The following is a 22,685-nucleotide window of genomic DNA, read 5'->3' as shown; positions in this document are numbered from 1 at the left end:
TCCACATCAGGAGTCAAGGTTTCAACATGGGAACAAGGCCACCCTGCTACCTGGGAGACACAGCTGTACAAGCTCTTTGTGCGAGACCACTATGAGCCAGAAGGCCAAGGGTGAGGAATCTTTCTCCATGGGTTTAAAATAAGACCCAGCACGTAGCTGAAACACCCTGTCCTCGAGACCCTCCTGAGAATAGCTCCGAGGGAGGATGTAGCCAGGAGCCAAAGGCCTGAGAGAGGGAGTGTGGTAGAGAGAGGGAGTCTTGGAGAAATGGTAGAGGTGTTCCCCATGCATTTTGCTTTTTCTTCCTTTTTTTTTTTTTTTTTTTTTTTGCCTTTCTCCAAGAATGGGTAAGGAAGATTGGGCTGCTTTCCTGGTTCTTGCCCAGTGACTCACACCCTGTGGAGCAACCACACCATGTCATGTTGAGACATTTAAAAGCAGGGAAAGAAAAACAGCAGGCTTACTGTGAGCAGGGTATGGCAGGAGATGCCCCAGAATGTGCTAGCAACAAAGACTGTCTAGACAAGTAGGAAGAATCCCCCCACCCACCCCGCCCCAGAAGAAAAGGGTGCCCTTTTCCGGAAAGGCAGACGACTGAACACTCAGCTGTCAGAGTCGGTGGGACTATTTTTAGCCACCCCAGCCACTTACATGCAGAATTTGGTAGATGAGCGCCCCCAGACTGGCTCTCCATTACAGTGGTAATGATCATACACAGGGGCCTAGTAAATCTTCTCTCCCAGTGAAACACAGGGCCCTACACCTGCAGGCTCTCAACCACACTCTATTCTCAAGTGAGCCCATTAGTGTGTCACTGGAGACCAGAACAAAAGCATAAAAGAAAGCTCTGAAGTGACAGTAAACTTCTGCTTAGCACCAGATGAGCAAATGAAGCCCAAGTTAACAGCAATGGAGGAAAGCAGCCCAAGTCGGAAGGAGGTGGGGACAAAGCCCTGGGGCATGAAGGGCCACCAGATGTGCTTTAGAGACCCATTCAGCCCCTTTCCCAAAATGACCTGTGCTAATCTGTATGGCTCAGGTGGTGGGACCCTGCCCCTGCACTCTGCCCTCAACCCTGGACAATCAATCACACCATCCCCAGAGCAGATACTGATTCAGGAACGGGCCGATGACCCAAGCCAAGGCAATCACAGTTTTCCTGGGCACTCTGGCTTGAGCTATTGGAAAAAATAGACTCTACTTCCTCATTATGCACCCCCCGTCAAGTGTGGAGGACAACAGGTGCCTCTTAACATTTATTCTTGTCACTGTTCACACTAAATAGAAAGCCAACAGAGAGGAAAGCAGAGACAAGAGAGGAGGAACAGTGATAGAGCCCCAAATCACTGTTCAAACCCCTTGATCCAGCTATGCCTGAAACACTCCCAACCAATAATTTACTTTTGTTTAAGTCCATTTAAGTTGGATCTTTGATTTCTGCCCCCAGTATAATCTTGACTAGTGTGTCCATTTATAAAGCTTAGATAACATGAACTGACAATGAAGGATCAAAGGGAGGAAGAAAGATGCGCCAAGTCTCAAAGAAGTGATTGAAGCTGTCCTATCTCGGACAAAGCACTCACCCTTCCTAAGCCTAGTTAACTCATCTGACAAGCAGGAGCAATGCCAGGGGCCTGCCATCCACACAGGATGCCAAAAAGATCACCTGGGCTAACTCGGAGGAAGGGTTTCCCAGACAGCGCGGCAATGAGCAAAACAGGCGCTGTTTGTACAGAACAGCTGGGGAGCTGGGGCGGAGGGGAGGTGGAGGGGAGCCACACGACTGGTTCCGAGCTCTTGGGAGCACCAATCACCTTTTTTCCTGGCTTGGGAGATGATGTCAGCCGCACTCTTGCTCATGACCTTTGTGACGTAGAGTGGACAGTTGGTTTGGCTGGCGATGGTGATGGCACGGAACACAGCCTCAGCTTCCAGCTGCAAAAAGAAGTCCCAGGAGTCAAGACAAGCATGAGCCTCCCGGAGAGCCACTCCCCTGCCTCCACAAACTGAGCCGGTAGTGCAGCACAGTGCTTGAAAGCCTACAAGATCTGGAGTGAGAGTCCTTGGATCCAAAGCTGGGGCGATTCACTTGGCTACTCAGAGCCTCGCCCTCACTTCCCTTGGATGGTTCTCTCTCTCCCTGTGATTATCCCAACGTCTGCCTGTGATGGAAGCCTTTGCTCCCCAATCTTCCCAGGCAGATTCTCCGGCAAAACACAATCCCAACACCAATATGTCAGCATTAACCAGTAAAGGCAATTAGACATCAATCCATTCCTGCAGCAACGGGTGGTCAGCGATGGCAATCCCAGAAGGCATTTCTTACACTAGTAATTCCCAGGCTTCTCAGCAAAGACTTCTCTTATTATCTATTTCTTCCATCCCACCCGAAAGTAGAATCTATGTGTTCACATGTGCTAACCAACTGGGCTGAATTTTTTCAGGAAGAAATAATGAGTCTCCCCTTACTTTATCAACAAAGCAGGGTCTTTAGAGCTCAGGCTCGCTCAAATGGCCTGGGTTGGAGTTCTGGTTCTGCCAGCTAGAAGCTGGGTGACCTGAGGTACGTTACACAACCTCCCCAAATCTCAGTTTCCAGTCTACCAAGGGGGAAGAGTGACAGGACCTGGCACACAGGGCCGTTGTGACAATTATGGGTTCATCCTTTAAGGCAACTGCCCCACTCCTGGTCCTCACAGGCTGGCTACTGGTCTTACTGCCGATCACATCCCTACGGGGCTGAGAAAGCCTGTGTTGCTGCCCAAAGCCCAACTCAGTCCTATTCAGCCCGCAGCAGAGACACTAGTGTTCTCCCATTCAATCAGCAGCAGCTCCTTTGGATGGATATGACATTCTGGTTAGCCTAGGCAGCCCATCACTTTTAAAAATACCAAAAATAGCTTGCAGATGCCCGGTGCTTGCATAATGTAAACCAGCCACTGCCCTTGGTGGGTGCGGCTCAGCCGACAGACTCTAAAACTTGGCAGGGCCCTGCTGGCGGCTCCCAAGCTGCCCTTTGTTCCAAAGGGATGAGCCCCTGGAGCCCCTGACCACAGGCGAATGTGGCCATGTGGCCACCTCCCTGCATCGCCCAGACTTCTGGAGCAAACCTGGGTTCAGCTCTCTGCACAGCATCACTGGAGAAGGTGGCCGGGTGTGCTCTGCCTTGAAGAGGGGTAGGTCCCTCCTACGCCCATCCCACCCTCTTTACACCTGTGCTGATCACGCCACTCCCCACGCCCTCGGTCCTGGTACCCCTGATCCCGTGCCCTCGTGGCACGGCAGGTTTCCAGGACCTTGACAGCATGACTATCTTTGGAAGGTTACATCACCCTCCAGCTTCACCCAAAAGGGTTTCCAGGATTGTCCAGATCTGCAGCAGAGAGGCTTTTTACTAAAAAGGAGACGGGAACAGGAGTGGGGGGGGGGGGGGTTGGAAAAACAAACCAGGGAACAAAAATAGACTTTGCTCAGAAATCCCCTGGCTGCTGCTACAGGAATCAATCTTGCCAGCAAATTGCTACAATGACCAGCATTTAGGAAAAGTTTCACCAACAGTGCTAATCACCCTGGCGCTACTCACAACATGTAAACAGCTTTCCAATCCTTCACATGGAAGGAGCCAGTGGCTTAACCTCTCTGAGCTTCAGTTTCTTCCACCAGCAACACTACCAACTGCCCAGAGCAGCAGCAAGGACAACTGAGGTAATCAGCACAGTTCTAGGTATAAGCTAGGGCTCCATAGAAAGGACCCATAATACATATTATGAAATAGGTATAAATTATTTTAACTGGGAAATGATATCATTAGACACAGAGGAGTTTCTGGGGTTCTGACAGTGCTCTGCTTCTCCAAGTGGGTGCTGGTTACACAAGTGTATTCGGCTTATGAAAACCCCTTGTATCTTTATGATTGGGGCACTTTTCTGTATGTGTGTTACATTTTCATTTTATAAAGCCTCTAGAAGAGATGGGCAACAGGGATACACGGACGTCTGGTTCTGCCTCCTCTTACCTGCTGTAGAGTGTGGGGCTGGGGATAACAAAGCAAGAGCCAGGCTCCCTTCACTCACACAGAGGGCTCTCAACACACCCCAGGTGCCAACCCCAGGATGGCCTCCCAAAGCCAATATGCTGTCAGCCACACGGCAGCCAAGTCCCCACTCTGTGTCCTGTGTCAGCAGCAGAAGCTGCCGACATCCCAAACACATGCAATCAGCCACTAGTGACCTTTTATTCACTCGTCAGGGGCTAAGAAGTCACTATTCATCACCCATCTTACAAGTGGGAAACTCCCATACCTGGACTTCATCACACAAAGCGACAGACATAATGTCTGTGAGACGCCCACTCCCCCTACTATCCATATCGCTAATATTTTATTTTGCAGGACTCAGAATATAACATGGACATGTCTTTAAGAGTCACACTGATTAAGAAAGGATTTGGGGATTTACCTCTCCAGCTGAATAACTGTGGAGTACACTCCAACCTGTGTTATCTTTAGAAAGATTAGGGATCAGAAGTAAACATTTCCCTTACATTCCTTTTCTCAGAGTCCCCTGAGTTGGGTCAGTCAGAAGCGGTCTTTGGAAAAAAGGTTCCGGGATTGCTATCTGGTATTCACAGAGACTCTCACCTTCCAGCAATACTTGCTCATACACCGTGTGCACATGTGCCTAGGAAAGGCGGGCTGAACACAAACCCTCAAATGAGCAGCGGCCATAAGCCGGGCTGCTGGGTATTGCAGTAAGAGGAGTCTCCCAGAAGATGCTGGAAAGCAGAGCACCTGCCCCTCCTCCATCCCCCAGACCCCCTGCAACTCACCTCCTCTGGTCTGCTCAGCACATGGCCTTCTGGACCAGTTATCCCCATTTCCAACATCCGGGTTTGCTCCTACAATGAGACAAGAACACAGACCAGTTTTGAGATAAGCTCCACTGAGGTCTAGAAAAGCTGTGCTGATGTATTTTAATCTGAAGAAGTGTTCAAGGGAACAAAAAGAATAAAATGCGTATGTTGAATACATTTGTTAATGCTCTATCTGGAATTGTGAAATAGGGTCAAGTCTTAAATAAGAGGAGAAAAAAATCATTTAAGGGTGGCTTTTTTAAATTAAAAGGATGGCAGTCTGTTAGAGGATGATTTTTTTTTTTTCTACATGACACATCAAAAGTCACACCAGCTCACTTACTGCTGACAGTTTCATGCTGTGTCTCCCAAGGTCTGGTACACCTACCACCTACATCAGAATCCCCTGGGTTGCCTTTCCTGGCTGAGCAGCTCTGTGGTCCTCTCCAAGTCAAAATACAGAGTCTAAATTCTAGGAATCTGCACTGTAACAAAGCCCCGAGGCTATTTTGTGGTTTGAATTTATGGCTGAAGTAAATGGACTCAGAATTTAACCAGACAAAATAATGCCTCCAAACAGCATTAACTGAGTTACTCTTTGGGTCAGATTCTATTTAATTAGGTTGTTTTGTGGCAGAACTGCCCACCCCTCACAGCTAATGGCTAAATTCTTCAGACTTCTGGCCAGCTTTCTGGAAGAAGCAGGTGGCTGGGCAGTGAGCACACACGTGGGCTAATTGGAACTGGCAGAAATCCTAAGCCTCCATATCTGCAGTTTGGCTGGCCTTTGCTCCCAAAATGCTAAGGCCAATTCCAATGAAACCCTGCCCTGGCAGGGAGGGAGAGGGAGGACAGAGAGTGAAGGGAACGAAACCTTGTTTCACTTTGAAACTATGAGATGTTTAGAAGGGAAGGGATTCCTTCTTTCTGGAAAAGAAAATCTAGTTTTCCTTGGTTTTGTTTTGTTTTTTTGTTTTGTTTAGTTTTGCTTTGAGTAATATAAATTTTGCTTAAGGTATAGGAAGAAAGACGCATATCGTATATTCCAAGCTGCTGTGAGCAGTGAAATGGTCAGTGTCCAGCTATGCAGGATTAGAACAAAGGCCAGAGGCTGATTTTTACAGCCAAGTTCACTTTTCATTCTTACTGTTCCATTTATGGAGCCTTAGACCGAATACGATTTCTTCTGAACGCTGGTGAGTTTCCACCCTGCTTTGCCTCCTCAAGTCACACAAAGGTTGAGGTGTCCAACCAAAGCTTCTCCTGTCTCATAGGACGCTCATGTTCAAGAGGGCTGGGATGGCGCACGGGAGGAAGCTTGCTCCAGAGGTGGTTTCCAAGCACATTCAAATCATCAGGGGAACTTTTTCAAATTATGCTTGCCTGAAGTTTATTACTGACCCCCTAAATCAGAATCTCTGGAAGTTGGAGAATCTCAGGAATCTCTAAGCTCCACAGGTGATTTCAATGCACTACTCATGCTGGGAAGTCCATTCTTTTTTTTTTTTTTTTTAACATTTATTTATTTTTTGAGAGACAGAGAGAGACAGAGTGCAAGCAGAGAAGGGGTAGAGAGAGAGGGAGTCCCGGAATCCAAAGTAGGCTCCAGGCTCTGAGCTGTCAACACAGAGCCTGACGTGGGGTTCGAACTGATGAACCTGAGCCGAAGTTGGAGGCTTAACCGACTGAGCCACCCAGATGCCCCTGAGATGTCCCATTCTTAAACGCCAGGGTCTTCCTAGAGCTGGGAGGTTAGGAAGGGCATGCAAAGACCCAGTGAAGCCAGCTTACCTGGGTGCAGGAGCAGTGGGCTCCTTGGGGCACTGATCATTGCTGTAATCACATCACGGTTTGGGGCAGGATACAATTTTGGTTTACTTCATGAGGAAAGGGACCCTGTCATTTTCATCTTCCCTCCCCAAGGCTTGGCACATGGTAGGTGCTCAATAAATACTGTCTGATGACGAGCTCAAGATGCTGTGCTCTCAGAATGCCCTGCCAGCCTGAAACTGTTGAAAATGTCCATCGTGGGTATCCTTGAGAGAGATTTCTTCTCGCTCTTTGGTGACATTTGCCTAAACTCTGAGTACAGCAGCTGCCTTCATTTAGACAACGTGATAAAATCTTTCGGCTCCACCTCCATGTAATAAACACACACAAGAAACTCATCCAAGTGGAAAAACGCCCTTATTCTTTCCCTGACTGAGAACAGATCTTTCACAAGGTAGGGAAGAGTGGGGGTGGGGGGAACCAGAAATATATCTGTGCTGTGGAGCCACAAGAGGAAGCTGGACGAGGGGCTTAGCAATGGCAACCTGTCTGCCTCCACAGGGCTTAGAAGGAAGTAGCAGGGAGTTTGGTTTCTAGGGCATCTGGAGGGAGGGCTGGGGCCTCTGGCTGCTGCACTAAAAACGTGGAGAAAGAGGAGGAGTAACAGGCCTAACACGACCAGGATGCCTCCCACAGGCACTGGACCCTCTTTGGAAAATGATTTCATTATCTCTGGGTGTGTGGGGGACGTGGGAGAAGGCTGTCAGGGACCTGACTAATTAATCTCCTTGGTCAGCAAGAGGAAACGACACATTCAGCTCACCTCCTCCACTGGTGAGACAACATCCAGCGTCTGCAATGGTAACAGCTGGAGCCCGGCTCTGTGGGGACGCTGCCTCGCGGAGGGCCTGCAGCCGGACCGGGGGAGCAAAGCGCCCAGGACACACCAACTCTGGGGGAGGATGCCCACTGACCCACCCTTTGAGCTAAGATTTTCTTCCAGTTACTGGCTGTGATACCTGGGCCCGTGACTTGATCCTCTGAGCCCAATATGCTCATCTACAAAACCAGGCAGATAGCAGCCATCTTTCAAGGGTGCAGGGCAGATCAAGTGAAAATGTGCTAGAGCACTTCCCAGTGCCTACTGTAGTCAGTGTTCGCCAGACGGTACCTGCTGCTGGAGGCCAGTGGGGCTGAGACAAGAGTCGGCCCCACACTGTTCCCACACCCCTGCTGACCACATTCACCAACTCTTGGGCAACTCTAAGGAATGCGTCTGTTGGGGGCTCACTTCAGTAGCGTCGTGCCTGGCACAAAATGCACAGGAAATACTCTTTGAAAGAATGAGTAATGGATTTTTCTGTGAAGGTTATTAAATGGACCGAGAGAGCTCCCACTCTTCTGGCTGCCTCCTCCTAGTGGGGGCCAATCTTGAATGCTTCTGACATCAACAAAACCCTGGCTAAGAGACATCTGTGCATCCAGCCCATTAAGCGACCCAGGAGATGGAGAGAGTGCTTTCTGCTTCCTCACAAATGATCACTTTGGGCCTTGGGGCCTCACTTTCCTCACTCCTGCGTCGGGTTTCTCAGTCCAACTTCTAGGAAACCAGTGGGGCATCTGATCCCCACAGACCTACGTTCTTTATTATCTAAAGCCGTGAGTTCCGCAGTCCTGGATGAGATTTCTGAGACGTGCTGCCTTTCGGTTTTTCTCTGGGGCAGAGAATGTCACGTAGCTTGGACTCACTTCGAAAAGAGAATCAGCCATGCTCTCCCACTTAAATGGTCCAATTTGAAAACCTCTCCCGCGATGCCTTTTCTGATTCCCCAGTATGGCCAGATGGCTCCCTGTTTTAGAGCGGCCTCCCCTTTCTCCCTCAACTTGTCTTCATTCCACCTTTTTCCCTCCTCCTAGATTGGGAGGTTGTTGGGGCAGGTTCTGTTTTTAGCACAGTGTTTATGAGCGTGCCTTGCACAATTAAGAGCTCAAGCAATACTGAAGGAATGAGGAGAGAGATGGGCTGAAGACCAGAGCTCATGCAGACAGCGTGCTCCGGGGAGCTGCACAACATCACCTGGGCAATGATATCCCCGTTCTCAGCATGAACTTGCGCAATGGCTCCCAGCTCTCCCAGACAGGTGAAGATCTCGTACAGCTGCAAGAGAAAGGACTCGTTGTCACCTTCACAAGCCATGGATGCTTCCAGCAACTTCACACAAGGGTCACTCACTAGAGCCATAAATAAACCAAATGAGGAGAACCAGAGGAAACCAGCGATTAGAGCGAGAAATACAGACTAAAATATGCATGACCAAAGAGTGTGAGTCCAAAGGAACTCTAGGAAACCGTCTATACAAAGAACGTGTCATGTCTCCTCAGCAGACAGGGCGAACGTGTAACAAAGTGCTGTCGAGGCTTTAACTCTGCCTCCAGCACACATTTTTAATGGTATAATTTCCCATTTTGCTGAGATAGACCTTCACTATTCTTCTCCACAAGTGCTCCTGAAAGCTGCTACAGCCTGGCCAGGAGTTAAAGCGAAAGCTGAAACCCCTATTTCTTAACCCATCAAGGCAGACCTCCCTTCACCTCCCAACCAGGAGGCATGGGAACTAACTTCTTGCATTTCCTCTGAAAATGTGAGATTCGTCTAAAACCATCACAGGCCACGAGAATGCCTTTGGGAGAGTCACGGGCAAGCTATTACCCCAAACAGCAGAAACCCCTCCTTAACCCCTCCTGTGTCTTGCAGGATATAGCACCTCACACTTGTGCTGAGCTCCTGCGGGGCTTAGGGCTTCTTTGGTAGACACAGATTTTGGCATACCCTTCCTCCCATCCTTTGGAGAAAGCTGCTGCCAGGGGAAATTCTAGCTCCTGGTCTGCCCTGCCATGGGCACCCTGCCTGTTACCTTATTTATTCACAGTGCCATGGACTGTGAGGGCTCTAAGAAGCACTCTGGCCCAGCAGTCTCCCACAGCGACCACAGTGACTAATGCTCAAAGAGCCAAGGTCATAGCAACAATAGGAAACCCATCCAGATAACCCAAACCACACAGCAATGGCTTGTTACCTCTGTGTTGGACACTTGATACAAATCCTTATAGGCCATGTAAACCATGAAGGAGTTAACCCCTGCAAGAGAGGGAAGGGAGGGAGAACAGGAGGAAGACAACATTAGCCCGAGCACTCTCTATCCTTTGCTGTCATCGCCCATGGGGCCCGACCAAGTGCATTATGGGCACCTGTCCAATATAAAGCAGATGCTTCCCATTCTCCATTCTCCCCGCACCTAGAAAAACAACAATGCCTACGTGGGGTCACAGCAGAACAGGCTCTTCTGTGCCTCTTTCTTGCCTTGCCCCCTAAACCCCATTCCCCTCCCCAGAGGGTCAGCAAGCTTGGCTGCTGCTCGAGGCAGTATTTTTCATTGAGAATCACTGTAGCACACGAGTCAGGCTCACACACTGCGGCTGTACCACATACTAGCTCAGCGAGCCGGGAATACCTCGCCTCTTGGTTTCCTCACCTGTAAAATGGAAAATTTACAATAGCCTGCTTCATAAGGCAGCTGGAAACGTTAAATGAGCCAACACATACCGAACTCTTAGCACCAGACCTGGCACATATTTGAGCTTCATTAATGGAGCTCCTGGGATTGGGTTTATTTCACTGCTTAATGAATGCCTGCTCTACACGAAGCCTGTGCCTGCTATTGCCTCTAAGACAGAGACCATGTCCTCGGGAAACTACAGAGCTGATGGGCAGAGGTCAAGGTCCACCTTATGCTTAAATATCCAAGTTGCAAGCGTTGCTAGGAAAGAGCTATTTAATTTTTCACCCCAAAGTAAACCATTAATGTAGTAATTTATATAAATAGGTGGGGCTAGGGAACAGAGAATCATTTTGAGGAAAGGAGGATAATTTTGGTCTCCAACCATTAGGGCCATCTCAGCCCACATTGTTCCAGGCCAAAAGTGGGTTGTAATTTGAGAACTTCCCGACCCAGAGTGGTTCAGCTCAGGGCAGCTTTTCCCAACACTACCCTTCCCATAAGCCTCTTTGTCATCCGCGGAATGACCCGGGCCCTTTGGCAGAGAAGTGGGTGTTAAGGCCGTTCCATTTTCTACCCCACTGGAGATGCCCAGAGTGAGAGGCATCACAAGAAAGAAAGGGGTTACTTCCACATCCTGTATCAGGAAGGTGTGAGCAGAGCTTGGGGGCGGGGTGAGGGGGGAGATGGAAAGAAAAACCTCATCCTCTGGGAACCCATCCTCTCCCCTCCAACCCGGAGCACACTCTCTTCCACTGCACTCGGCATCTGCATTAAGGCAGCTCACTGGTAATAGGATCACTAGGTTAGTGTTATAACAGTGTATGTTACTATGCTAGCATTCATTAGTACTAATATTGTAATATAATTAGTATGAGGCTAATACTATTACAACAATATTCTGCACCTTGCAGCATTTATCCTGTTCCTCTTTACTGGCCTGCTTCCTTTTGCCCTGAACGTTCAAGGGAGACCATTCCCATACTTCCCTAAATCCCCCAGGCGATGTGATGATGCCCAGCATATTGCATGTCTGTGTGCGTGTATGGGGGGCGGTGCGTATATGTGAAATATCTGATGATCAAGGACAAGGAAACATAAATCATGTGCTCACTGAGGGGACACACACACGTTTCCATGTCCTAAGCTCCTAGCCTTGGTAAGAACATATCTTCGCCCCCAGAAATGTCGCGGCCTTTTCTGAGGATGCCACTGTTTTAGAACAGTAGTGGTTTGATCTTTGCGGTGAAAGTTACAAAGGTCAAAAATTCCTGCTCTCATATTTAGTAGCTTTGTGACCTTCTGTAAGATGTTAGCCTCTCCTGGCCTCAGTTTCTTCCTCTGGAAAACAGGCAGGGCCGTGTGGAGGCGAAGGGCATAGACTTTGGGTATAGCTACTGCTTACTAGCTCTGTGAGCCTGGGCCACTTATTCTGAGCCTCAGGCTCTCCATCTGCAAAGTGAGGAGAAGAATCTTCTTTGTGGGGACCCTGGAGGGAGTAAGATGGCATACATAAACACAAGGTGCCTGGAACACAGCAGTCGCCTTGCCCCTAGCACCTAGCTCAAGGTTCCAGACTCCAAGCAAGGAGAAGGGGTGAGGGGTGCACAGGGGCTCACCTTTGTCCTTGATGAGGTTCTGCACCTCCTGCTTGACGCTGTCGTTCCAGTGGGTGATGTCCACGTGCAAGGCATAGTCACAGCAGCTCTTCCCATCTGCCCACTCTCGCCACTTCTCGTAGGCCTCGGTTAGGCTGGCCTCGGGCTCAGGCACCACGTGGTCAACTGAACGACAGAGGCCCCAGATGGGTAACTCACAGACCCAGCCGTTGCTCCCCTCTGAACAGGCCTGCTCCCGCGTGCTTAGCTAGGGCTGCAAAGCCTCCACTTCCTGAGCGTGGAATTAACCTTAGAAAGTGTCCTCAGGCAGTTTCCAGATGGCTGATAATTGAACTGTCACTTACCCATGTTGCTCTTGGACAAACTACTAGCCTCTCTAAACCTCGGTTTTTTTATCTTTGAAATGGGTGCTCAGGGAGATGGAGGATGGAGTGTCATAGTGCCTTCCTTCTAATTGTGTTATATGATTCAAAGGGAAAATGCATGAAAAGTATCTCACCTGATGCCTGGCACATAGTAAGTGCTCAATAAATGTCAATGAATGTCCACCATGTGCCATTATTGCCAGTATTACAGGAAGTCACTGCTAGTGAAGAAAGTCAGACTCCCTTCTACGGGTGGAAGGAGGGACTTCAAATTTATGTGAGGTAACAAGACAGTGACATCCTTGTGCTCACCACCATAGGAAAGAGCCAGTATCAGGTACGTGAACTTGAAGCTCCGCCCACAGATCTTATTTCCACACAAACATTTTGCCAAGAATAAGTTTTCTTTTGGAGCGCCTAGGTGGCTCAGTCAGTTGAGCGTCTGAATCTTGATTTCAGCTCAGGTCATGATCCCAGGGTCGTGGGATTGAGTCCCGTGTCAGTCTCCATGCTGAGCTTAGAGACTGCTTAAGGTTCTCTATCTCTTTCTCTCTCTCCCTCTCCCCCTCTGCCCACTGTGCCCTCTCTCTCTCTAAAAATTAAAAAAGAAGTGTTCTTTGAGGCCCAAATCTACTCCTACAATGTGTGCAACCTTGGACAGCAGTTTTAAAAATAATGACATTCACACCTGATGAGGATAACACAAAAGTGACACTCACAGCTCCCTTGGGGCAGTTGGGGGAAGTGCAAATTGCTACAACATTCCTGAGAACAATTTTGATATATACATCAAAAATCTGAGATTTTTCATAATTTAACCCAGTAATTATTCCTGGGCCTAAGAATTATTCCTAATAAAACATGGCTGTCTGCAAAATCTGAGCACTATAGATGTTTGCCACTGCAAATATTATTTAAATGTTTATAAAAGTGAAAAATCGGAAATCACCAAAATCTTTAACAATAGAGAAGTTCAGCTAAATAATAAACATACCTTCCTAAAATGGATGATTAGGCACCTATTTTAAATGCTCCAGTGCAATAAAATTAAATGAATGGAAAGACACTCGTGACATGGTTATTTAGTGAAACGGTGGATTAAAACACCACTAAAACACAGTATGTCTATTAGGGTCTATTTTTGATAAATAGGAAGAAAACTATAGCCACACTCTGACAGTGATGTGAGCTTTATAGGTTTGCTTTTCCTGCTGCATATCTACAGTTTTTAAATTATCTACAAAGAACACGTACAGTTTTGTGTCTCTTTGTATGGTTTTCTCTCAACACCCACAACTCTGACTTTCCCCCCCTCCCTCCCTCACATTGAGGACCAAGCACAACACATGTTCCCAGGACACTGAACAGGTCCAACGCCTTGTCCAACGGCAGAAAGCCAAACCAACATCTCTGGTGTCCCCAGCCTCCTACCACAAGCAGCCCACGTGTGCTTATCAGAAAGCAAACGCGAGGAGCTGCATTACTGAGGTGTGCACCGGGGCCTCTATGGGCAGGCGGCTGCAGGGAAGGCAGCTGGCTTCCTCCCTTCAGCTGGAGAAAAGCTTTGGTCTCCCTGAATTGCACCTTTTATGGCCTTGAGGCAGTTTTCCTGGGCTTCCACACCCAACTAGCTGAAGCTCACCCAGCTGGTGCTCCCATCAAAAGGAGGCAAAAGACAATGAATAAACTCTACAGCTCAGGCTGTTCTGTGTTCTTGGATGGATGTATACGGTGTTAAAATAAACAGTGCTCTTGCTGACCAAGTTTAGGGCCGAGCCTGGGATGGGACCCACTTCCCTGGGATTCCTTTGGGACAAGAAGGACTGCCCTGGAATGCTATGTGTTCAGTCATGCAATGGCATGCAACATCCTAGGTTTCTCTGGAATTGCAACTGTTCCCAGAAAAAAAAAAAAAAAAAAAAAAGACAAAACAGAAACAAAAAACAAAGGAAACCACCCCCACAGCTTGCCTAATCTTAAGATACGGATTGGTCAAAACCCAGTGCAGACCAGATAACAGTAAATGGCAATGAACCTCCTGATTTCTCCAGAACCACAGGTCTCCATTATCTTTCCCTCTCTGGGATGCTTAGCCCTGTTCACACTGCTCTGCCTGTGCTCTCTGCCCCCTCCTGCCTCAAGCCCAAGTGGGAAGTTCTGAAATAACATTTTGCCCATCTCTGCACTTTTGCCCCTCAGACTTTTCCCAGTGTCTGGCCCAGAGAGAAGTGCTGATTCCCCACCCACTGCACACCCACACCCTGCTCTGAGGCAGACAAGAGAGGACAGCTGCCTTCATGGCCAGGAGCCTCATGAATCTCCTCTATCCAATTTCGGTGACCTGCCAGCATCCTCACTACCATCTGCTTTCCTCGGGTCCCATCAGGCAGATGGCCAATGCTCTGAATTGACAGATGTGTACGAGCTATGGCCAGAGAGCAACAAGGGTTAACACGTTAGTTAAACAGTCACTCGTCGGGACCAGGAGTGTGGAGGATTGGGCGGCTTACTGATCATGGTGGTGCCCCCCGCTAAGGCAGCCTTCGTCCCTTGGAAGAAGTCATCCACTGTGGTCATTCCTTTGTATGGCATCTGGAAGTGAGTGTGGACATCGATGCCTCCCGGGATCACCATCTTCCCATTGGCCTCGATGGTCTTCACTCCTCCAGGGACAATCAGATTGTCTCCAATTTGCCTGGTGAGACAGTAAAGCAACTGACGATTTCAAAGAAGCAACTCTGAAGACAAACACAGTACTGAGAGGATTTGAGACACTGTAACTTATATTTATCAGAGTGATCTTTGCAAGTGATTCACGAGCCTCACAATCTAGAAACCAAGCAAGACAGGCATACACTCAGAAAACAACTTTTACAGACTCAAAACAAGCTGATCTGCTTTTTGGTGGAGACATGCTTCTTGGCTTGTACTGCAACCCCAGCACTTGGCAGGGTCTGCAATATAGAATGTGAAATAAACATTTTATTATTATTTTTTTAATTTTCTTAATGTTTACTTATTTATTTTTGAGTGAGAAACAGTGTGTGAGCGGGGGAGGGGCATAGAGAGAGGGAGACGCAGAATCTGAAGCAGGCTCCAGGCTCTGAGCTGTCAGCACAGAGCCTGATGCAGGGCTCGAACCCACAAACAGCGAGATCATGAGCTGAGCTGAAGTCAGATGTCCAACCGAATCACCCATGCACCCCATAAATATATTTCTTTTAAATAGAGGTGTTTTTGTACCCCTTTCATTGTGTTCTTTATTTTCGTGAAGGATGAAGAGTAACATTTGGAAAAACAAATAAGGAACCATTAGGAGAGACTGAAGGAGGTCATGAATCATTTAAAGAATACATATGTGAAGTTAGCTATCCTTGAAGCGAGTCCATCCGTGCTCCTAACAAGAATCTGAGTGGGTCATTTTACACCTCATTCTTCACTCTCAAGTCCACCCTTCCCCCCTGATAATTAATCTGTCAGTCACAGCCAAGGGCAGGTTTGAAAGGAGGAAGCCAAAGACACAGACACCCAGCTGGTGGGCAGGATCTTGGCAGAAGCTTCGAGGCCAGGAAGGTGATAAGGACAACCTCTACAGACACACCTTTGCCCATGAAGCTTCAGCGAATCCCCGGGAAGAAGAATGGGGGACTCAGGTGGGAAGGAAGCTGATGAGTACTCCAGAGACACAGTACCTACACAAGGTAAGTAACTAAGACACCTACTCCTGGCAAAATGTTATCTTACGGACCATCCAGTGTTGCTTGGTTTACATGTGATTTCACACTGTTGATTTAAATGGCCAGTTCACCAAAAAAAAAAAAAAAAAAAAAGAGGCACCTGGGTGCTTTAGTTGGCTGAGCGTCCGACTTTGGCTCAGGTCACAATCTCACAGTCCATGAGTCTGAGCTCCCCCATCGGGCTCTGTGCTGACAGCTCAGAGCCTGAAGCCTGCTTCGGATTCTGTGTCTCCCTCTCTCTCTACCCTTTGCCTGCTCGTGCTCTCTCTCTCTCTCTCTCTCTCTCAAAAATAAATAAACATTAAAAAAAATTTTAAATGACCAGTTAATTCTAGGTAGACTTAAGAGTCTCAAGCCCTGACGTCATTAATACCCACATCCTACCTTGGGGAGACATGTACCTCACTACCAGTGGCATAAATACATTCCCCTTTTGTGCATAGCCAGCCAAGACAGACACTCTCTCGGGATAGTAAGAAGTCCACCACTGGCCTGCCAAAATCTAAGTTCTGCAACTAAAATAAAGTATTCCTGACATCTCTAAGAGTTCAACTTCACCACATCCCCATCGGGCCATTCCAGAGACACCACAATTCAAAACACACTGTGGAAAAAATGTAGCCTCTGATTGTAACTCCATTATAGTCCAGATACTGGCCATTGTCTTCCCATTTTCCTCCCTCCCCGATTTCCCTCTGAGGCAAATTGAGAACAAAAGGCATGAAGAGTTAGCTGTCCAGCCCGTGTGTGTATATATTCATGTTTCCACCAGTTTTGAGCACTTGTAATACCATGTCTGAATCAGAAATGCCTTCTTCCTTTTCTCCACTGAGTCACTCAAGGTCACATTAATCCTTGAAGGCTTGGCTTGTATCTCCCCACCTTGCTCAAATCCTTACTGACAGCCAGCCAGGTCTAATAATTAAGAGTGTAGATGTGCCCTGGATGTAGACTGTCTGGGTTCACAATCCTGGCTCTGTTAGTTACTAGCTTTATGACCTTGGCCAAGTTGCTTAACCTCACCATGTCTTGATTCCTTCATTTGTGAGATGTAAAAAAAACACTTCCTCCATAGGTTTGTCATGTAGATTAAGTGTTAATATGTGTTAAGCCCATAGCGTACTGCTAGGCACAGAAGTCAATAAGCATCAGCTATTATAGTCAATAACCATACTAATCCCACATAGCCCTCTCCCTGAATCTCATCTACTCTGTTACTTTAATACTTGTTACTGATATTATCAGGTAATGTTATGCCTTTTTCATAAATACAGATATCTCCCTCAGTTCCCCTAAAAGAATGTGGGGTTCCTAGGGGAAGATGTGGGTCTCAATGATATCCACCATAGCACGTGACATAGCACGTGTCCCATGCCTTAGACAACTACCTTGCACTCTCTCCGTAAATACTCAGATAGGCAAACAGCTATGTAACAACCATAGGGAATTACTTCTGCTTTTATGCTCTGTGATTTCAGAATGTTTTTGAGGATCTACAAAATTTCAGGATTGGATGAAGAACACGTTAATCCACCCTTCGTTCCACCCCCAACACACACCTCTGATGGTTACATCCCTTCTAGAACATTCTTGGCAAGCAGCCTTCTAGGCTATTCTAACAGAGATGGCAAAGAGGATTTACATATTCAACTCCGATAGTAGATGCCTGAGTCACTGTGTGAAGATGGGTTCTGAGCCTGTATTTAAGGCTCAACTGTGAAAAGTTCTGTGATCAATTAGTGATGCCCCTCATGAGCTCTGGAATGAGGAAGCAACATTAGGTACTATGTTTATCTCCATCTCTGAAAATCTCTACATCAGGGAACCTGCTATCTCCAAAGAGAGTCAGCTATATACAATAATTTTTTAGCAAGTGGCACCTAAGTGGCTCAGTTGATTGAGTGACCAACTCTTGATTTTGGCTCAGGTCAAGATCCCAGGGTCATGGGATCAAGCCCCATACTGGGTTCCATGCTGAGCACAGAGTCTGCTTAAGATTCTCTCTCTCTCTCTCTCTCTCTCTCTCTCTCTCTCTCTCTCTCCCTGTGCCCCTCCCCTGCTCATGCTTTCTTTTCTAAAATAAATAAAATGAAAAAAAATTTTTTTAACTTTTTTAGTAAGAGAAAAATATGAAATCACTTATATTTTAAAGAAATTATTATCTCACATTGGTTAGCTTGCCTACTATTTCCATCTGTCTTCTTTCTAATATGAAAAAGTGTCTTTGTCAGTAAGGCAACTAAACAAGAACATCTTCATTCATGCATTTGTTTATTCATTCATTCACTCATTCATTCATTCAATGTATTTGATGAATATATTAATCATTAGCAAGTGAATTACTCCCTGTGTTCCTCTTTCTCCTCATCTGAGAAAAAGGTAGTAACAGTACTTACTTTGTGGTATTGCTGGCAGACTCAATGAAGTAAGGCATGTCAACCATTTCACACAGTGCATGGCACATACTACATACTCAATCAAAGGTAGCTCTTTAGCCTCTACATGCTAAGTACTGGGTGAAATGCTCAGATACAGAGCTGAACAAGACGGGGTCTTTCCCCTTCAGGGCGCCGAACAGTGCCAGAAGTTCTGTGACTGATAAAAGCACAACAAGGTGTGTTGAGGCTCACTGAAAGGACACGAGCCTAGATTTGGGTTCTCATAAGGAATACCCACCCACAGAAAGTTATACCTCGGCCAAGTTTTCAAAGATAAGGAAGAGATCCGCTATAACCAGAATCTTAAACCAACCAAATAATGTAAAAATAAAACTGAGCAAGGCCAGGGGTGGCGAACAGGATGGCCTGTACCCACCAGTCTCAGACACTATCTTTTGTGTGTCTGGGGCATACCTTGCTTTACGTGAGGAAAGGCTGGTGTGTAGACCAAACCCCACTTTTTTCTTCCTGAAGTTCATTTGTTTATTTTGAGAGAGAGACAGAACCAGTGGCAGAGGGGCAGAGAGAAAGGGGACAGAGGATCATTCTGTAAGGTAAGTACACATCCCTAAAGTATCCATTTGAAAATCTTATCTGAGATGTATGTCCTATCTGTGCTCCAGCCACCTAAGCTCTACCTAAGTCAAGGCTCAGTTTAAATGCCTCTCCGGCCCTGCAAACCATCCTCTGAAGGGATTTCTCCTCTTGGTGCACTTCTGTATCACTTATCCTCACTTGAACTCTGATACCAATTACATAAGGCCTTATATTTTTAGGGGGCTGTAATTTTTGTGCACAGTTTTCACTGAACTTAAGGACAATGTCACATCTTCTGCTTCTCCAAGATGCACAGAGTGCCCGTCAATGTCACTTGCACAAAGGGGCCTACAGCATCATTTGGTTGACTGAATTCAGATTTTTCACTTCATTCATGGAATTCAAATAAACTAAAGCCAGTTCCCATTTTAAGGGATTATGTGCATCCAGAACAAAGGGTTAAAATAAAGACTCAGTTTTAGGGGTGCTTGAGTGGTTCAGTCGGTTAAGTGTCTAACTCTTGATTTCGGCTCAGGTCATGATTGCACAGCTCGTGGGATAGAGCCCTATGTCAGGCTCTGCACTGACAGCACGGAGCCTGTTTGGGATTCTCTCTCTCCCTCTCTCTCTACCCCTCCTTTCCTCACTCTCTCTCTCTCTTCTCAAAATAAATAAATAAACAAACATTAATTTTTTTTAAATAAAGACTCATTTTTTAAGGAGAAGAAGAAATGAAACACAAAGAATCAAAGGTCTAGTAAGCAAAAAAGAAGGAAGCTTCTTTCTGAGCCTCTAATAAAGAGAGGAAGTACAAAAAGATAAAGATAAGGCTCTATATACATACTTTATTAATCCATCTTCCATGTAAATGTCAGCATAAAAGGACTGATCATCGTTGACAATTCTGCCACCCTTGATAAGAAGACGGTCACTCTAGAAAAGAAGGAAAACATAAGTCAGTCTCACAGCTAGGAATTAAGAAGTCACACCTTCCAACCCAATTCACTATTCTAGAGGTCTAGGAGGAACACATTTACTTAAGACATCTGTGTGCTCAATGCACTCAGTGTTTGAACTGAGTATATTTGTTGGGGATCCAGTCTTTCATGTTTGCCTCTAATTCAAACTCCAGAGTTTCACCTCTTGCTTCTGCAACCTGCCACAGCCACATAGAAACAGAGCTGCTTGAGGAAAGACACTCTTTTATTATTTTCTCTGGCTCACTAAGCAGTAAATTTTAGAGTGGTATGTAACATACACCTCAGTGCCTGGCACCTTGTTGGCACTCAACAATGATTCTCGAAAATAGAACTTAGGATCATGCATACAATGGAATAGCCTTTAAAAGTCTTTATAACGACATGAGGGTCATATCATGTTACAATTCAGGATACATATACATGTATACACACACGCACATAAGGTTGTGGAATGTATAGGAAAAGCAGTGAAGGGAAAAAAGACAAAATACCTATGGTATTCTATAGTATTTAATCCAGGGTGGAGAAATTGTGCAGGATGCTCATTTGCTTCATGAAACTCTCACATTTTCTGAAATGGTTCTGTTGCCTTTATTATGAGAAAAAAATGCTTTTCTTATAATTAAAGTCTTTTTAAAAACTGTAACTTAGATGAAGTTTGGATAAATGATCAAATTAGAAATAATGCAAATATACTTCAAGCTAGTTAAAAAAACACAAACATATATTTTATACATGTCAGGAGAGGGACAAATCAGTGTCAGCTTTTGTAATCACAGATGCCATTAAATGAGTGAATGGTGCTTAGACTGTGGCATGAGGGGTGGATGCAGCTTCAGTGGGCTCCAGGGGGAGAAGAGAAATCTCAGGAGCCTGGCTAAGTGGGACTACAGCTTGAAAGAAGAATGGCACATTGCATTTTTTAAGAATTCAACTCACAGGCTTCAATTCTATCCATCCATCCATCCATTATTCATCCATCCATCTATCTACCCATCTATCCACCCATCCATCCATCTATCCATCCATCCATCCATCCATCCATCCATCCATTATTCAGCCATCCATCCACATACCATCCATCCATCCACTCATCCAGCAAGCAGTTATCTAATATGAATGACTAAATACATTAGGAGGCTGCAATTATTGAGTCACACCATGCCGTTGCTTTTATAAAATCTAAACAGGATATCTGGCAATAAAGGAAAAAGAAAGTCAACAAAACAAATAAAACAATAAAAATTGTATTAAGTGTCACAAAACATAGGGGAGTGGGCTTGTTTTAAACAGAGACTGAAAGAGGCTCTTGCAGGGAAGATCACCTAGATGGGGTGACGATGGAGAACTGCAGGCTGAGGGAACAGCATGTGCAGAAGCCCTGCAGTAGAAATAGGTTTTCTTTGAAAGCCTGAAAAAGATCAGTGTCAAGACAGGGAGCTTAGGGATCAAGGAGGAAAGCGGCAGAGATGAAGGTGGCAAGGCAGGTAACTGGCTTTCAAAAAGGACATACGTTGTATGGGGAAGGAAGCCCCCAAAGACGCTGATTTCTAGCTTCGGGAAAAAAAAAAAATGGTGTGAATAGGGCCAGAAAATGAGAACTGAGGCTAGGACTGCACATGGGATATAGCAAAGTGCCCCTTCCAAGGTATTACAGGAGAGTAAGAAATTTCATCATGACTGACTGTCAGGGGAGAGGATCTGAAAGAGATATGGATCAATGAGGCACTTATAAAAATACCCACATATGCGGGGAAAATGTGCTAATGAAGTCAAATACAAATTCCTACCACACGTGACCCACGAGCCCCTCTTGATTTGGCAGTTAGCCAATATACCCACTCTCATTTCTATCATGTATGGCCTCGTGTTTCACACCACGGCAAACCAAGAGACATGTAGTTCTTGTCATGTAGCAGGCTCTCTGGGCACTAAGACTTTACAAAGAAGTTCCCTCCACTTTCCCGTATGTATTCATGTAGTTTCTGACAACCACGCCCTCCTCTGTCAAGCCTCCAGTCAAAGGGTTTCTCCTGTAGGATGCATTACCTGACTTGCGAGCAAATTCCACCTGCTCCCCTTGCAATTCAGTTCAGACAACTTTGTTGTTCTACAATAGTTGCTTGACTGTTCAACTGTCTCCCAACCAGACCAAAGACACTATAGTCTTGGAACCATGCATCTTTTGATCTTTTCACCTTCGTTCCTGGAGCCCATCCTAGACAGCTGTTAAATACTGGTAAAATGAATGGGTAAAGAGTGGGACACAGGAGGTCATATCATGTCTTTATGATGGAAAGGCCATCTGAGTCAGAAAACGATGTGATGTGACCAGAAAACTGGACTATCATTTTTACAGTAATTGCAAAATTATATGAGGCGGTCCCAGAGCTGTGCTTCCCAAACTAGGGTGCATATTAGAAAAATATATTCCCAGGGCCTGCTGCAGACCACCAGATCTGTACTTTATAAACTCCAGAAGTGGCTCGCACACAGCCATCAGCCAGCCCAACACCAAGTCAGAGAGGAGCACCAGAAACCATTGTTCTGTGTGTTCCAGGCACAGTTCTGTGCGTCTGGGAAGGCAGAAGAAGCTTCATAAAAACAGAACGCCTGGGTGGCTCAGTCAGTTAAGCGTCTGACTTCGGCTGAGGTCACAAGCTCACGGTTTGTGAGTTCAAGCCCCGTGTCGGACTCTGTGCTGACAGCGTGGAGCCTACTTGGGATTCTCTTCTCTCTCTCTCTCTCTGTCCCTCCCCAGCTCTCTCTATATCAAAAATTAATAAACATTAAAACAAATAGTCTTGGTAACTACAAGGTTTCCCTCTAAC

General features: G+C 46.4%; 1 protein-coding gene across 2 annotated transcripts in view; it reads right to left on the bottom strand.

Moving 5' to 3' along the window:
- Positions 1-22,685, bottom strand: part of DPYSL3 (dihydropyrimidinase like 3) — a 113,561-nt gene that overhangs the window by 14,045 nt on the left and 76,831 nt on the right. For both annotated transcript variants that reach the window (XM_019414224.2, XM_019414226.2), the window contains exons 2-8: positions 19,719-19,807; positions 14,673-14,857; positions 11,798-11,962; positions 9,699-9,760; positions 8,699-8,779; positions 4,828-4,896; positions 1,815-1,935 (exon numbers count right to left, since the gene is read on the bottom strand). In XM_019414224.2, coding sequence (XP_019269769.1) covers positions 1,815-1,935; positions 4,828-4,896; positions 8,699-8,779; positions 9,699-9,760; positions 11,798-11,962; positions 14,673-14,857; positions 19,719-19,807 — 772 coding nt within the window. The remainder of the gene's footprint in view (positions 1-1,814; positions 1,936-4,827; positions 4,897-8,698; positions 8,780-9,698; positions 9,761-11,797; positions 11,963-14,672; positions 14,858-19,718; positions 19,808-22,685) is intronic.

The sequence above is a fragment of the Panthera pardus genome, unplaced genomic scaffold (assembly GCF_024362965.1).
Source record: "Panthera pardus isolate Hobbes unplaced genomic scaffold, ASM2436296v1 HiC_scaffold_2, whole genome shotgun sequence".
Lineage (NCBI taxonomy): Eukaryota > Metazoa > Chordata > Mammalia > Carnivora > Felidae > Panthera > Panthera pardus.
Note: the sequence above shows the minus strand (reverse complement) of the source record. Positions and strands in the feature narration are given on the sequence as shown.